This window comes from Elephas maximus, chromosome 20 (genome assembly GCF_024166365.1).
Source record: "Elephas maximus indicus isolate mEleMax1 chromosome 20, mEleMax1 primary haplotype, whole genome shotgun sequence".
NCBI classification, from domain to species: domain Eukaryota; kingdom Metazoa; phylum Chordata; class Mammalia; order Proboscidea; family Elephantidae; genus Elephas; species Elephas maximus.
The window spans coordinates 48,778,540-48,796,751 of NC_064838.1; the positions used below are offsets into that span (position 1 = coordinate 48,778,540).

Below are 18,212 nucleotides of genomic sequence, written 5' to 3' on the forward strand. Positions count from 1 at the left end.
TCCTCATTCTTCTAAATTTATTAATTAGAATTGTTCAATAAGGAAGAGCTGTTTCTTCTCCCCTACTTATTTACTTACTCGATTATTTATAACAATATGATCTCACAAATACGTATTTTATTGTGTGGGTTATAATCTAATACTACCTGTCTTAGTTATCTAGTGCTACTATAACAGACGTACCACAAGTGGACAGCTTTAACAAACAGAAGTTTATTCTTTTTACAGTCTAGTAGGCTAGAAGTCTGAATTCATGGTGTCAGCTCCAGGGGAAGTCTGTCTTTCTCTGTCGGCTCTGGAGCAAGGTCCTTGTCATCAATCTTCGCCTGGTCTGAGAGCTTCTCAGCGCAGGAACCTCAGGTCCAAAGGACACACTGTGTTCCTGGTGCTGCTTTCTTGATAGTATAAGGTCCTCATGTCTCTCTTAAGCAAATTTTAATGTTTTAAATTCAGGAAACCAGTAAGAATTTAAGCGTGTTTATAATCTAGGACGTTTCATAACAGAAATTCAAGTCAGAAGAGATTGACTTAAGACACAACCTAATCTTGTAGATTGAGTCCTTCCTCATTAACATAACTGCCTATAATCCTGCATCATTAACATCATAGAGGTAGGATTTACAAAACATAGAAAAATTACATAAGATGACAAAATGGTAGACAATCACACAATACTGGGAATCACAACCTAGCCAAGTTGACACATGTTTTGGGGGGACATAATTCAGTCCATGACACTACCATTATTTATTTGGTTGCTCAATTTGTTCCAGATTTGCCTTTGGGAATTCTTTAGGTTGGTTCCTGTATTTTTTCTATATGCTCCCATCATTTTTCTAGTACTTCCTTATTTTATGGAGCCACAAGATATACAAGGCTCTCGTACTTGCCGTGCCTCAGCATTGGCAGCAACTTCTCCAAGGAGCTGTGGTTCTTTTTATTGGAGACTGGTATTTGGAAACTAAGATCTGAGTGCTAGGTATGCTCATGCTGCAGGAGTATCATTGCATCTAGGTCTTCTCAGTGGACAGGGCTGAGAAGTAGGTGTATGTATACTAGCTGTACAGACAAACACAGAAGTATGTTTGTTACTATATCTATCTAATTGTATGTATATATAGGCCTTAGATCATACTGATAGTTCAGTTCCAGTCTAACACCACGGGTTCCTTCTGACCTTCCTCTTTTTCTTACTTGTAAATTCGTTCTCTGACAGTGAGAAATCTGGCTCTCATTATCTACAATATATTCACTCACTTATTGAGTTCTAATATTCACATAAAGGTAGTTTCAGAATTTGCTAACCCACCCCTCTGTGAAAAACATTTCCTATCTAGAGTACAGTATTTATATAAAGTTATTTTTGTCTTTAGCCCTACTATATTCAGCCAAAATCCTGTTTTCTAAGTTATTTAGGTTAGTTCTTTTCTTCCCATTCCCATGTAGTGTGATTATGTTATTCATTTGTTGTACACTTAGGTTTATCTGCCACTGTTTACATTTTTTGTTCTTCTCACATCCTAGTTGATTTTAATTATTTATTTGGGGAGATGTGTGAAACATTGCTATTTGTTCTAAGAGAAAAGCTATACTAAAGAGTATGCAGTGAGAACTATTGGTGCTTCTTACCCTGCACCCCATACCCCTTCCTTCTTTCTTTCTACTCGTTTTCCAAACCCACACACTGGAAGTAACTAGGCTTTTTAGTTTCTGGTTTATCCTTTCTGTAATGAGTAGATGCATGTATATTTTCTTTTCTTTTATAATTGTTGTCGTTGAGAATGTATACAGTAGAATATATGCCAATTCAACAATTTGTGCATGTACAATTCAGTGATATTGATTACATGCTTCAAGTTGTACAACCATTCTCACCCTCCATTTGTGAATTGTTTCTCCCCTGTAAACATAAACTCACTGTCCCCTAAGTTTCCTATCTAGTCTTTCAGAGTTGCTGTTGTCAGTTTGATCCCATATAGATAGTTCTTAAAAGAGCACAATGCTCAAGGCATATATATCAACTTCTTTCTTATGTAAAGGGTAGCATACAATAGATAGTTTTTTTCAGCTTTGCCTTTTTCGTTTAACAGTGTATACTGGTGTCATGGATTGAATTGTGTCTCCCAAAAGTATGTGTCAACTTGGTTAGGCCATGATTCCCAGTATTGTTTGGTTGTCCTCTGTTTTGTGATTGTAATTTTATGTTAGAGAATTAGGGCAGGATTATAACACTCTTACCCAGGTCACATTCATGATCCAATGTGAAGGGAGTTTCCATGGAGTGTGGCCTACACCACCTTTTATCTCTCAAGAGAGAAAATGGAAAGGGAAGCAAGCAGAGAAGGGGGGCCTCATACCGCCAAGAAAGCAGTACCGGGAGCAGAGCACATCCTTTGGACCCAGGGTTCCTGCCCAGAGAAGCTCCTAGTCCAGGGGAAGATTGATGACAAGGATCTTCCTCCAGAGCTGACGGAGAGAGAAAGCCTTTCTCTGGACCTGACACCCTGAATTTGGACTTCTAGCCTACTAGACTGTGAGAAAATACATCTCTCTCATTAAAGCCATCCATTTGTGGTATTTCTGTTATAGCAGCACTAGATGACTTAAGACAACTGGAAATCACTGTAAATCAGTTCGTAGAGAACTTCTCCATTCTTCTTTATAGCTGCGAAGTATTCCATCATGTGGATGTGCTATGGATTATTCAACCACTGTCTAGTGTATGGCATTAAGATTGTCCCCAATATTTTGCAATTATAAATAATGCTGCAGTGAATACCTTGAGCATATGTATTTTTGTATTGTTAGAAGTGTATCTTCAGGGTACGTTTCTAGAAGTAGAATTACTCGGTCAAAAAGTAAGAGCACTATAAAAAACTATACAAAGAGATATACTTAAAAACACTATAGATAATCAAAATAAAATTCTGAAAAATGTTCAGGTAAATCCCTCAGGAGAACAAGAAAAGGTAAACAGAGGAATGAGAAACTAGGAACAAACAGAAACCAGGTAATAAAATGGTAGACTTAAGACCTAATATCAGTAATTCCTTTCAGTGTAAATGTTCTAAACATAACTATTGAAAGAGATGTAAGAGTATGACCCAACTATATGCTCTCTGTAAGAAACTCACTCCCAATATAAAGATACAAGTAGGTTGAAAATAAAATGATAGAAAAACAAGACATGAGTGGCTATATTAACATCAGATAAAGCGTACTTCACAGCGAAGGAAATTACCAGGCACAAAAAGGAATTCTACATAATGATCAAATAGTCAGTATACCAAGAGGACATAGCAATTCTAAATGTGTATACACTAAACAACATAGCATCAAAATATATGAAACAAAACTGATAGAATGAAGAAGTAGATCTACAGTTATAGTTGGGGACTTTGACACCCCTCTCTCAGCAATTGATAAAAACACCAGATGGGAAATTAACATGTATATGGAAGAACCGAACACCACAATTAACCAACAGGATCTAATAGACATTTGTCGTACCCAAAACCCACTGCCGTCGAGTCAATTCCGACTCACAGTGACCCTATAGGACAGAGTAGAGCTGCCTGATAGAGTTTCCAAGGAGCACCTGGTGGATTTGAACTGCCAACCTCTTGGTTAGCAGTCGTAGCACTTAACCACAATGCCACCAGAGTTTCCATATCACTCCACCCTAAAATAGCAGAATATATTTTTTTGAAGCTCCTATGGAACATTCACTAAGATAGACCATATCCTGGATTATAAAACAAACTCTAACAAATTTAAAATAATTGAAATTATACAGAGTACATTCTCTGACCATAATGAAATCAAACTTGGAAATCAGTAATGGAAAGATAACAGAAAAATCTCCAAACACTCGGAAATTAAACAACACACTTCGAAATAATCCATGAATCAAGAGGAAGTCTCAAAAGAAATAAAGCTGAATAAAGGATTGTAATTAAGTAAAAATGAAAGTATTACATCACAGTTTGTGTGATGTAGCAAAAGCAATGCTAAGAGGAAAATTGATAGCACTAAATCTAAGTTCCTACCACAGGAAGCAAGAAAAATAAGAGCAAAATAAACTCAGTCAAAGCACAGAAAGGAAATGATAAAGACACCTGGAAGCAGTGAAGCTGAGAACAGAAAAACAATGAAGAAAATGAAACAAAGTTGGTTCTTTTGAAAATACCAGTAGAACTGAGAAACCTCTGCCAAGACTGGTGAAGATAAAAAAAGATAGGAGACAGAAATTACCAATATTAGGAATGGAATGGGTTATCAGTATACATCCTGCAACCCTTAGAAGGGTAATAAGGGATTAATTGAAATGACACTACACACATCACCTCAACAACTTAGATTAAATTAAGCAATTCTTGAAAAGAAAACCAGAGAGAGTATCTCCCCCACCAAAAAAGGAGAAAACTATAAACCAGTATCTGTCATGAATTTAGATACAGAATGCTAGCCTATCCACTCACAACAACATATAAAAAGAATTATACACCATGTCCAAATGTAGTGTATGGTTTAATACCTGAAAATCAATCAGTGTAATCCACCACATCAACGTAAGGAGGAAAATTACGTGATCATATCAATTGGTACAGAAAAGGCATTTAACGAAATTCAGCACCCATACATGATAAAAAGGAGCCCTGGTGGTGCAGTAGTTAAGAGCTCGTCTGCTAACAAAGAGGTTGACAGAATCCACCAGCCACTCCTTGGAAACCGTATGGAGCAGTCATACTTTGTCATATAAGGTCACTGAGTCGAAATCGACTGGAAAGCAGTGGATTTGGTTTTGGTTTATACATGATAAAAAAAAAAACTCTTAGCAAATTGGGAATAGAGGAAGAATTCTCCAACCTGATAAAGAGCACTTATTAAGAAATCTACAGCTAACGTCATACTTAAAGACTGAATACTTTCATTTTAAGATGGAGAAAAGACAGGGATGTCTGCTCACACCACTCTTAGTCAGCCTTGCACTGAAAATCCTCGCCAGCGCAAAGGCTTATAATTAATTCTTCATTTTTGAGATAATCTTGTCCTTTTCTTCCATTTCCTTCCTGAGTTCAATCAGTTCTCTCTGCATTTCACCCACTTTTGCTCATTTCTGTTTTTAGTTTTTGCATGTCTGATCCAAAGTAGATTTTTTATATCCTCAGATGCTTATCTGAGTATTTTTAAATCTGTTTAGAGCATTGACTTAGTTTTTTCCTACTTCGTGCTTGTTTCTCAAAGGAAAGTTTTCTCAATTGATATGTGTAAAATTTTGTTTCCTGATTTTCTACAACTCTGCGTGGACTTTTTGTTCCTTTTTATGATGGTTGAGTGTTTTACAATTCTCCTAGTATAATAACGCCCTCTTCTGTCTGTATAGGAAAATCCAGTGGTTAAGAGCTATGGCTGCTAACCAAAAGGTCAGCAGTTCAGAGCCACCAGGCGCTCGTTGGACACTGTATGGGGCAGTTCTACTCTGTCCAGTAGGGCCGCTACAAGTCAGAATCGACTCAACGGCAGCAGGTTCTTTTTGGGTTTCGCGGGGGTTTTGTGTTTGTCTTGGTGATGGAGCTATGATACTTGTAATTTTATGGTTCTCTTTTGTCTTACAGGGCCCTAAGTTTTCTTCCTTTTCTTCTTTTCCTATTTCCACTTGCCAAAGGGTGCTTCTCTCTCCGTTTTTCTCTTTTCCTTTCCCAGAAGCTATGCATTTTTAAGGTCTTCTGATTTGCCTGGACACTTTTTTTTAGCATTTTCAGTACTTATATTTTTGAATCAGTGTTATGTCCCTTTGGTAACTTTCCTCTTCTGTTCTTCCCGCAGGTTTTTTTGTGTGATAACTTGCTTTGTGTTGTTTTGGCCTGTCTTTGTTTGCCACAAATCCTTGTGCATCACTGAGTGTGGGTTGGGAGAGGCAGAGATGATGTGCTGGTTATTTGGGTTTTTTTTTTTTTTTTTTTTTTCCTGTTTTTATTCATAGTTGTTTTAAAGTTTTCACTTTCTTTGTCTTCACGTTAGACCGGAGGTATGGTTTCATGTGGAACATACTTTTTCCTTCTTGTTGTCTGTTGTTTAGGGAGGAAATAGTATGAAGTAGGTAACTATGCAGTTGCCACTTTCTTCAGCTCTGAAGAATTTTTATAGTCTACTACTGTATTCATTTTTCTCTAGGCTCTTAGACATAAACTACAGTGCAGATGAGTTAGGAGCAGTAACTCCTTGGGGAGTGTACATAAGCATAATTTACCCTTTTCTATTGTTAAAGGTTACAGATGAGGCAATTTAAAAAGAATTGGAAGTGTGATTTACAGTCAGCCTTGAATGAAATAGAGGTATGATTCTATTTGGGGGGGGTTAATAGACTTATTTTTAAGAGCAGTTTTAGGTTTATAGAAAAATTGTACAGAAAGAGACAATTGTTTTTTAAATAAAGTGCTGGAATTTCTGAAGCCAGTAACAAAAAGTTTGAACAATAACTCTATTTTAGCAACAGCTTTAGAAATTTGGCTGTCCTACAGAGAAAATGCTCAAGGAAAAGTAGTTTGATTTTTTTTTTTTTTTTACATGTTGATATTTTGAAATGCAAACATAAATGTTAATTTCTGGAGTTTGTAGACTATTCTAAAAATAACTTTAGTTCCATTTCAGAATTAATTTATGTTAAGGTAAAATAATAATACTAGTATTTCACAGCCCAGCCCTTAATGCTATGGCTGGGCAGACATCCTCAGTGCACAAGTCATGATTCCTGGACCACTGCAATGTGTGAAGTGATTGGGAAAACCAGGATCACACTAAGCTGTCCAAGTGTTTGCAGCATAAGAAATAGAGACTTTCAGCATGATTTTACTTTTTAAATTTAATATCGTTTTTGTACTCAGCTATTACTTATTGGTCTAGCCTTAATTAATATTGTGAGTCCTTGGAACAACTTTTTGTTGATGTGGAAAACTATTTCTTAGTTTATGGTAGAAACTAGTAGGAAGAGATTAAGTTTACTGAAATTTACTTTGTAGTCCCTTTTATAGAAGTATATTTGCTTAAAAAGATACACAAGCCCTAAATCGTAAATAGTCAAGAAATAGTAAAGTGTGGTCTTTTGAAGTAATAAAGTGTTGTATTGCTGTGAAGGCAGCTTTGAAGCAGAAATATGTGAACTATGGGCTAGGCATCATACCAAATACTTGACCTGGGTTATGCCAATTAATCTTCATAGAAACCCTATGAGTTTGGAACTAATACAATTCCTGTTTTATAGATAAGAAAATACTGTCAGAGGTATTAAGCACCTTGCCCAAAATGACAGGCAACTCATTTATTCCCATAAAATTCATCTCCACTGTGTAGTTCAGTTTTGGAGGTGATATCATTAAGTACATTAGGAACTAGATAATTAAAACAAGTGTGCATTGCCATCTTGAATATATAGAGGCATTGTTATAGTCAGAAAATTAAAGTGTACAATAGCATGTTTTAGAAGTTGTAACACGTCAGTAACCTTATAAGATTTACAGAGATCGTTTTACTAATTTCTGTGTATCTTATACTTAAGTATGTCTAGCCCATAATCTTTGCATAAATGACATGGTTTTCTTCATTCCTTCTTTCCTTCCTTCCTTTCTTTCACATTTAATAATTTTAATAGCACTGTAAAGAAAAAGGTGACTGGAGCAAATTGGGAAATTTATACATAAACGTAAAAATAAGCTGTGAAAAATTTGCAGATTTCCAGAGATTTTGTTCTTGTATTGCTGAAACGCTAACAAAAAACTTGAAAGAAGAGAGCCCAGTTGTTCCTTTTTGTGAATTTGCTGAAACAGGTAAAATGTCATTGTTTTAGTCTGGTAGTGAATGGAGTATTAGGGGGCATGGTGTTCTTAACAAGACTGTAAAGCTCTTAATGTTTTCCTTGTTGGGGGTAAATTAAAATTGCAGGTTTCAGATACACCTTTCTCTATAAATTTTTCCATCTATTTATTGTTAAGTTAGATTATAATAGGATAAAGTAAAAAATCGGTGTTTTAGTATCATATGTTTCATGTCCTTGTTTTTCTTTTCATAAAGATTGGTAAAACTGTTAAAACTATTGCTAGCAAATTATAATGAACACCTGAATTTCTGGCATTATATTATGTGTATTATTACAAGTGAACTAGATTCACACACTTTGGAGATTTTTTTAAAATATGAGCCATTCATTACTATAATCTTTATCGGGGTCGGCAGACTTTTTCTGTAAAGGACCGGATAGTAAATATTTTAGGCTTTGTACACACCACATATGGTCTCTGTTGTATAGTTTTCTTTTCTTTCTTTTTTTTGTTAACAACCCTTTAAAAATACACAAACCATTCTCAGTTCATGGGCTGTAAAAAACAGGATGGGGCCAGATATGGCCCACAGGTTATAGTTTGCCGACCTTTAGTTTTTATGGTAATGTGAATAATTCTGTATTAATTTGCCTTTTCCATCATTTTAAGTGATTTTTTTTTTTTCACTTTCTTCCATATGTCTACTTTGTTTTTCAGTTAGCAAAGATCCTCAAAATAGTGAAGTAGATAAAACTTTGCTGGGAAGAATCGGAATCAGTGCCATGTACTTCTATCACAAATTGTTACAGTGGTCCAAGGTAATTCATTAAATTTTTGTTTGGGCTTGGTACGGAGAATGTTTTAAAATTTTTTAGATGTTAGTTTTAGAACAATGTAGTTTAACCTTAGGAATTAGGAATCTGCTATTAATCACTACAGGTGACAAAATGAGACCCAGACTAGTAAGTGAATTATTAGGTGGTGTACTAGACAAATGTGGAAAGGATTGGGCATGAGACTGACCACTGTGAAGAATGTCAGTGTAGGGAATACTTAGAAAGCCGTGCCAAAAGCCATATTTATTTAAAATAACATTCAATTCCAAATTTATTTTGTCAGCTCCCGAGTTCAATAGCATTATAATTTTTGAGGAGCTCAAAAATGAACCCAGAATACTCACAATTAACAGAACTCCTTAAATATCATCTCATAGAATATTCCAGAACAGGATATACACTAGATACCATATATCTGGATTTCTAACTTTGAGACTCAGCTCAGTATAGAAATGATCCAGTGTCTCTAGACAGTATTATACTGCTGTTCTTTAGATTTCCTTGAGGTGGCGTGTGGAGTTACAGAATCAATCACTTGGAAATTTGGGATTTAACATAAAGTTCAGTGAAGTAGAGGACAAGAAAATCCAAAATAGGAAGGAAGTGGTGAAGGATAGAGCTATATAAAGAGTGGAGTTGAGAGTATGGTCTCTGTCTAATCAACTATTAAAATTTATCTTATGTTCTGCTTTTATTTTTTAAAGAGGCTATTTCACAATTGAAAGTGTGCTCAATAACATTTAAGTATATGGTCACTCATATGGAAACCCTGGTGATATAGTGGTTAAGAGTTGGCTGCTAACCAAAAGGTCAGCAGTTCGAATCCACCGGACGTTCCTTGGAAACCGTACGGGACAGTCCTGCTGTGTCGTCCTATAGGGTCACTATAAGTCAGAATCGACTCGACAGCAATGGGTTTTTTTTTTCCTAGACACACACAAAATGAATAAGTTTAAAAACAAAAACAAAAACACACACACACACACAGAGCCAGAATGGTTGTACAGGAAAATTGGCATCTTTCCTGGAGGTTTAGCACTTATTGTGTGGTAGGCCTGAAATGAGCAAGGTGTACCTGGTCCCTGCTCTCACAGCCTTGCTTAACACTGGTGATGGCATGGATTTATGTGATAGTTAATGCTCAAGAATTTGAAGACTAAGTAACAAGATCCTCACTGATTTTAATAACATTTTAAAGTATATTTTAATTTTATTTGGTTGTATTTTCTTAAGACATAAGAGGTTGTTGAATCTTTGCCTGTATTTTTAACTAAAAATTTTTAATTTCTTACTCAGAATGAACAATTTATTTACTATCTTATTTAGTATGAGTATTTTAAAATGAAACCTATTCCTTTTTTTAACACAAAGGTGAAATCATTGAAATTAAACTAAAGGTATCCTGTGAAAAAAATGGAGTCATTTAAACAGTCGAATTGAAAGTTCTTTGACATTATAAGGAAACCCTGGTGGCGCAGTGGTTAAGTGCTACGGCTGCTAACCAAACAGTCGGCAGTTCGAATCTGCCGGGTGCTCCTTGGAAACTCTATGGGGCAGTTCTACTCTGTCCTATAGGGTCGCTATGGGTCGGAATCGACTCGACGGCACTGGGTGGGTTTTTTTGACATTATAAAGATCAGACTCAAAACCGTCTAGACTGTAATACAAAACAAAAGTCTGCATACTAAGGCTTGCAGGCAGAATCTGACCCTCAGTATGTTTTTTTATGGTCTGTAAGCTAAGAATGTGTTTTTCCTTTTTTTTAAGGGCTATAATTTTTTTTTATACAACAAGAAAAAAGAACACTCAGCAGACCAAATATGGTCTGTAAAGCCTAAAATATTTACTATTAGGCCATTTACAGAAGAAGTTTGCCCACCCCTGCTATAAAATTATAATATATTTCCTATTTCTGGTGTCCAGACCAAAGACAGACTTGATGTAGAATATGTGAAATAGCCTATTGAATAAAGAATTTTTTTCTGCCAACAATTTCACTTTTTTTTTTTAGCTATCTAAATTGATACCAAATTATCTTCCTTTCCACTCTGTGCCTTCTGTATCTCAGTGTAGTCAACAGAAGAAGAGGAAAAATATATTATCATACTTTACCATTTTAAGGCATGAAATCCTTTTGCCAAATGAAATCTTAAGGGGAAGCACAGTGTATAAAACAGATGAAAGAACTACTGATAAAGGGGGCCTGGGAATGGACGTAGAGAGGAGGGGTAATATGAGGCAAGGTCCTGCTTGCTCCCCTCCCTTTCCATCTTTGTGGCTGAGCAAGAAGGAGCTTAAGGAAGAGTGTTGGAGCACTTTGAAAAACCTATCAGTCTAGAATGATGATTCAAAACTGGATAATTAGCTTCTGCATAATTCTCAGTGACTTTATGTCTCTGTAGTACTGTTAATGATTGGTACTCAATTCTTTATTTTTACTCTAGGGAAGGAAAGTCTTAGATAAACTATATGAATTAAAAATACATTTCACAAGTTTAAAAGGACTTACAGGGCCCGAGAAGTTAGCACCAAGATGTCAAATTGTGAATATTGCTGCAGAAATTTTTCTCAAAAGTGGAAGTATAGATGGTGCCATTTGGGTCTTAAGGGGTAAGTTCTGTTATACGCAAGCATGAAATAATGTGTTCAACTTGCCGTAACTCTTCTCTTGGTAATTACCTTAAGTTGATACAGAATTGTGGGTGGTAATTTGGTCAAAACCTTAAGTGAACATGTGAGTAGAAAAGGTGGTTATATAAGCTGAAAAGGGAGAATTAACCTACCTTTAAAGCAGAAATTGTGTGAACTATAGGCTAGGCACCATGTAAGTACTTTACCCTTGATTATCCTCGACGACCTTCAGAAACCCTGAGTTGGGAACCATTACGATCTCCCATTTTATAAATAAGAAAATTCTGTCAGAGATATTAAGCAACTTGCTCAAAATGACATAGCACGTAAGGAATGGAGGCCAGATTCAAGTCCAGAAATCCTAGTTGTTACCTGCATAATCTCAGTCTTCTCATGTAAGGCAAATTTGACTTCAAACGAAGACAGGTAAAGCTTACTTTCCGTAGTAAGGCGACCCATTTAGCAGAAATCATAATGAAATTAAACCAGCAGAAACAACTGAGGTTAATTTGGTATGAGATGAATAAAAACTTAGAACAATAGTGGCACAGTGTGGTATCTGACTACATGGACCATCAGGCAGATTTTATTTGATGTAACGGGATAAGAATGAAGAAAAATCAAGAATCTCAAAGTTAACTGGGAAGATGAAATATATACATGAGTAAGGCAAATAGATAACCTTTACACTAACACATGTATGTTAGCACACAAACAGACTAGTACAGGTATATATGAGTATACATGTACACACACACACGTTAAATCCTTGACTTTGTTCAAAGTGCTGAGTGTTTATGGAATATAAAGGTCATGAGTGAACTTCATGGTGAAAGGCTTGTTGGAAAAGGTTGCCTTCAACTTACCAAACATAATGTCTGCCTGGGTAGGGTTTCCTAGTGGGAAAGAGTAACCAAGGTAAAATATAGAAATGAGCAAAATGCAAGTCAGGGCTCACAAATTCTGTAAGAAAGAAGCGATGTGGCAAGAAATGGGAAGGGTAAAATAGCTGATAAAAATGGGCTTGGATCATCTGGTGATAGGAAACTTCTGCCTGAAAGTTTCTGGCAAAGCTAGATTTTCTCAAGCCTGGGGGAAAGTGAGGAGGATGAGGGGAGGGTACGAAGTAGTCTATGGAGATTTTAAAATATTTTGAATTTTGATGATTATCTTAAAAATTCTTTTAGTTATAAACACAGAATTCTTGTTTGCAGTGACAGTTTGAATTGAAAGTCATTTACCTAGGTAGAATTTTATTTCTTCACAAGAAGAGTCCGCAGAAGTATACTAATTTGTTCCCAGAATTCTTTTTGTTCTTAAAGGGTTCTGTTGTCAACGGACAGTTCTCAGGAAAGGGAGTATTAATACAAATGATAGTATTACTTACTTGTGATTTCACTTGCAGTAAGAGAAATATGTATTAAAATTTTAAAATACCATTTTGAGCCTGTCAGACTAACAAAGATCGAATTTGGTGATATACTTTTGGTGAGAGTATAGAGAAACAGGCATTCACATTGTCATTAGGGGTTTTTTGGCAGAATATCTGTCAAAAATTAAAAATGCGTATTTCCTTTACTCTGTTAACACCATTTCTAGGGTTTTCTTCTACAGATACATTTGTACCCATGTACAAGAGTATGCAGTATAAGTTATCTGGAATCTTTTGTTACCGCCACCAATAGTAACAAAAGACTGCAGACAACTGAAATGCCCGTTAAGAAAGTATGGGTTAATTAATCTGTGGGACTGCCGTGTGCTGGAGTGGGATGACACAGATCCACAGATACTCATTCGGAATGGCCTCCAGGACCTCTTGCCAAGTGAAAAAAAGAATGTGTAGAACCGTGTGTGCAACATGCTACCATTCGTGTAAAGAGATAAAATGAATGCGTACATGTTTGCTTATATATCCCTAAAATATTTGTAGAAGGATGTACTAGGTTGCCTCAGGAAAGAGACAGTGAGTGCTTGGAAGACAGGGATGACAGGCAGGTTTACTTTTTACACGTATTTTTTCTACATTTTTGTCCTTTTTAAAAAAGGGAACAGTACATACGTTACTCAAGTTTGAGAAATGGAAAATACTTTACACATTTTTGGTTTGGTGGGTGGCAGACTTTATGGTGAGAAGTCTGTTGTTTTGGATTCTTATTTTGACATTTAAAACTCTTTCCCCAGTGCCAGTACTTTTTATCCCGGCAAATGAGGAATAAATTCCAACCCTGTCTTCTCCCCTTACCAGCAAAAACAAAACCTTCAAACCTTCATAGTTTTATAATCATGGTTTGGGGGCTGAAAAATAAATGTCTTAGCTCTCTAGAATATACATTTTGTAAAAAGTTATACCATTTGTTAAGAAACTTGCACTGAATTTTAGAATAACTTTCATTGACTTTAAAAAAAAAAACCCAATTATGTAATACTTATTCATTGTAGAGAAATCTGAAAAGGTAGATAAGCAAAACTGAGGATAAAAACTCCTTATCATTCATCTACCCAGAAATGATTATTATCCCCTTTAATATACTGTATATACTCTTTTGTGCCCTGCATTTTTTCTGTGACATTTAATGGGCTGCATGGTTTTCCACTTATGAAAAAATACCTCTTCCTAGGTCTATATATCTTACTCCATAAATCTACTTTTTATTGAACTAGCTTGTTTTCAAATTTCCGTTATAAACAATGATCCCTGCTAAACATCCCTGCTGAATCTATATTATTTCCTTAGGATAAATTCTGGTGGAATTGCTGGGCTAAAGGGTATAAAGGCATTTTAAAGCTTTTTGGTAAATGTTGACAAATTTGCCCTTATTGCCATTCAGATTTGCAGGTAGGCTTTATTTTGGGTTTAGTAGAAAACCCTCCTTCTGTGAGAAAATTCCAGAGAAAGATTGCTTAGGTATATCTTTTACACAAACATTGGCCTCATGGGGATCACAGGTGCATATAAATAAATAGTCCCAGGTGTTACTGCCAGACAGGTGTTAGTATCAGACAGAGAGACTGGTGCATTCCAAGTTATACAAATCCTAATCTGGGTATTAGTAATACATTCCATGCAGGCCTTATCACTGTTAATAGAATACAGAAATCTTCCATACTCTAAGAAAGGTTGTACTAATTTGTAGCCTTCTTAGCAGTGTGTGAGGATACAGGTTATAAAACACCCTTAACAACATTGAGTTTGATAGGGTAAAAGTGGCATTCACTGTTCTACTTTATATTTGATTGCTTATAAAGAAATCAAACTGTTTATATTTCATTTGTATTTAATCCTTTGTGGATCACCTGTTCGTGTTCTTGATCTGTTTTCTGATTTTAGCATTTCTTTTCATTATCAATTTAATAAGAATGTATTTGCCATATACCAAACATTGTGCTAAATGTGTTACTTGTATCATCTCATTTAATTAACACCAGTGAGGTACCCATGAGGTGGGTGATACCATCCCAAGATGAGGACACAGAGGTTCAGAGAAGGTCACACAGCAATTGTGAAGTAGGAATTCCAGTCTGCATCTGTCTGACTACAAGGTCTACGTTTTTAACCACCACACCAGCACTATTATTTCCCTGATTTTTTCTTTTAAATGGACTTTATAAAACTGCAACACAATTGAAACACAAACTATACAAACAGACCAAGATCTAAGCCAGCCAGCTACCTGAGCAAAATGGTGAGACTGACCTTGATTCCTTACATCTAAGACTTGGTTCTGATCAGAATTCCCAGGAAGCTTGTTAAAATTCAGAGTTCTGGGCGCACCCCAGGAGTCCCCCAGTGGTGCAAATGGTTAACGCACCAGCTGCCGACATAAAGGCTGGAGGTTGGCCTGCACCCGGGGTAGCCTCAGAAGAAAGGCCTGGTGATTTACTCCCCAAAAATCAGCCATTGAAAACCCCGTGGGGCACAGTTCTACTCTGACATGTATGAGGCGTCACTGTGAGTTGGAATCTACATGACGGCAAATGGTTTTGGACCCACCCCAAGAATTTCAGTCAGTATGGGACGGGGCCTGAGAATTTGCATTTCTAACAAGCTCTCGGCTATTGCTGGTATTACTGGTCTGGAGACCTCATTTTGAGAACCACTGCCCAACAGCTTTCTCAAGTAGTGACTTCTCACATCTCACCTGTGTCCCTGAGCCACACCCTCTCAAGTAGTCATTCCCCAGTTGGTCAAACCACTGTCATAAATGTTACCTTTTTTTTTTTTTTTTAAGTTATTGAGGAATATTTCACCTGTGGTAGTACCTGGCATAGAGTAAGGTGTGCAGTAAATATTACTTGAGGTAGGTGAGTGAGTGAGCCAGCAAGTGAATGGGAGAATGATATGAACCAAATTACCATTCCAACTCCTCATCGAGGCTATTGATTTTCTTCATTTAACTATCTTTGCACCTTCCTAGGGAGAAAATTCTGACTCATAGAGACCCTATAAGACAGAATAGCACTGCCCCATAGGGTTTCCAAGGAGTGGCTGGTGGATTTGAACTGCCAGCCTTTTGGTTAGCAGCCAAGTTCTTAACCACTACACCACCAGGGGCTCCACAGGGTTGCTTTGAGTCAGAATCAACTCAGTGGCAATGAGTTCAGTTTTTTGTTTTGGGGGGAGGAGATGCCTGGAGTTTTTGAAAATGTGTAATTATATTTATAAAAGCGTTAATTTTTTTATGCTAGGAAACTTAGGATAAAGCTTAGTTTAAACACCAAGATCAGCGACTGTGACTACAGTACTAATAAAAACCTACAAGAAATTTTAATATTTAAGAAAAAATACGTTTTCAGTCAGCGGATCTCCTCAGCACAAAGTCATGTTAGGCCAGGCCATATTTAACCTCTTTTAATTCAACAGTTTAACCTATATCTACTTACCTAGACATAGTCACTATTTAATTTCTTTTCTGTTTTGTTCAAATTTTTTATAGGGAACATTTGTTTAAAAAAACATGATTTTAAAAATAAACCAACTTACTTGGCCTCATCCTGAGCAATGATATTTGTAAAATCATAGGTTTAATGTGACTTTTATATTTAGTGTAATCTTTTTATTTTTTTACAATACACAAATCATTATTTAAAATTATAATGTAAAATCTAAAATCAGTTCAGGTACCATCAGCATACCCTTAGGAAGTCTCACACTGTATAATAATGGAGCCATGGTGGCACAGTGGTTAAGAGTCAGCTGATAACCAAAAAGTCAGCAGTTCACCTTCGATGGCCAGCGTAGCAGGGGTGAGGGTTTGGGGACCATGGTTTCAGGGGACATCTAAGTCAATTGGCATAATAAAATCTATTAAAACATTTTGCATCCCATTTTGGAGAGTGGCGTCTGGGGTCTTAAACACTAGCAAGCGGCCATCTAAGATGCAACAGTTCGTCTCAGCCCACATGGAGCAGAGGAGAATGAAGAACACCAAAGACACAAGGTAAGTAGGAGCCCAGGAGTCAGAATGGGCCACATAGATCAGAGACTGCATCAGTGTGAGACCAGAAGAACTAGATGGTGCCCAGTTACAACTGATGACTGCCATGACAGGGAGCAGAACAGAGAATCCTTGAAGGAACAGGAGAGCAGTGGGATGCAAACCCCAAATTCTGGTCTTTTCCAGACTTAGTGGTCTGACTGAGACTCGAGGGACCCCGGAGGTCGTGGTCCCCAGACAGGAACCATTCCCGAAGCCAACTCTTCAGACAGGGATTGGACTGGACTATAAGAGAAAAAATGATACTGGTGAGGGGTGGGCTTCTTGGATCAGTAGACACATGAGACTATGCGTGCAGCTCCTGTCTGGAGAGGAGATGTGAAGGCTGAGGGGGACAGAAGCTGGCTGAATGGACACAGAATCAGGGTGGAGAGATGGAATGTGCTGCCTCATCAGGGGGAGAGCAACTAGGAGTATATAGCAAGGTATATGTAAGGTTTTGTATGAGAGACTGACTTGATTTGTGAACTTTCACTTAAAGCACAATAAAAAAAAAAAAATGTTGGCAGTTCAAATCCACCAGCCACTCCTTGGAAACCCTATGAGGCAGTACTACTCTGTCCTGTAGGGTCGCTATGAGTCAGAATTGACTTGATGGCAACAGGTCTGTGTTTTTGTTTTATATTGTAACGGTTTTTTTTTTTTTATATATATTAAAGACTATATAGTCTTTGATCTGTTGTATATTTGCAAATATTTTTTCATTTCCCTGTAACTTGCTGATTTTTTTTATTCTTTTGCCCAACTGACATTTTTTTGTTTAACATAAACCACTTTTTAAATCTTTAATACTTTTTGTTTTGTATCATGCTTTAAGCAGTCCTTCCTCATCCCAAAATTGTGTATTTGCTCATATGTTTTTCAGGTTTTTTTTTTTCTGACTCATTGTTTTAAATTTTGCGGTGAGGTGGAAACCTAATTTTATTTCCCCAAAATGTCCCAGCATTGCCTGAGTAATTCATCCTTTCCCCCACTTATTCGAAATGCCCCTTTTATTACATATTAGAATCTTATTTGCTTAGGTCTGTTTCTGCACTTGTCTTCTCTCCCAGTGGCCGCACTGTGTCCGTGCTACCACCATACTCTTCATAGTTAATGTAGCTTTAAAATGTGTGAGGATATCTGTCTGTTTAGGCAAGACCAACCCCACTCCTCTTCCAAACTATTCTTTGTTCTTCTCAAGTGCTTATTCTTTTGGATGAATTTCATAATTATTGAATTGGGTTTTAATACCATTCATGGGAAGTTTGAATGGGATTATATTACATGTATTATTAAGGGGAGAATAGATAAGTGTTTTTCCATCAGTATTCACCATGGTAAGGGACAGTTATTTATTTGATGTTCTTGATTATGAGTGGAAATTTCTTCAATGCAGAGACTGTGTTAATAGTCTTTATATTCCATGCATACACTCATAATCTTGCCCAAGT

The 18,212-nt window shown here is 36.6% G+C and overlaps 1 protein-coding gene across 1 annotated transcript in view; it reads left to right on the forward strand.

Annotated features, from left to right (window-relative positions):
• Positions 1-18,212, forward strand: part of TOPAZ1 (testis and ovary specific TOPAZ 1) — a 76,471-nt gene that overhangs the window by 41,721 nt on the left and 16,538 nt on the right. The window contains exons 13-16 of the mRNA XM_049862601.1: positions 6,272-6,338; positions 7,652-7,826; positions 8,535-8,635; positions 11,098-11,263. Of these exons, the coding sequence (XP_049718558.1) occupies positions 6,272-6,338; positions 7,652-7,826; positions 8,535-8,635; positions 11,098-11,263 (509 nt within the window). The remainder of the gene's footprint in view (positions 1-6,271; positions 6,339-7,651; positions 7,827-8,534; positions 8,636-11,097; positions 11,264-18,212) is intronic.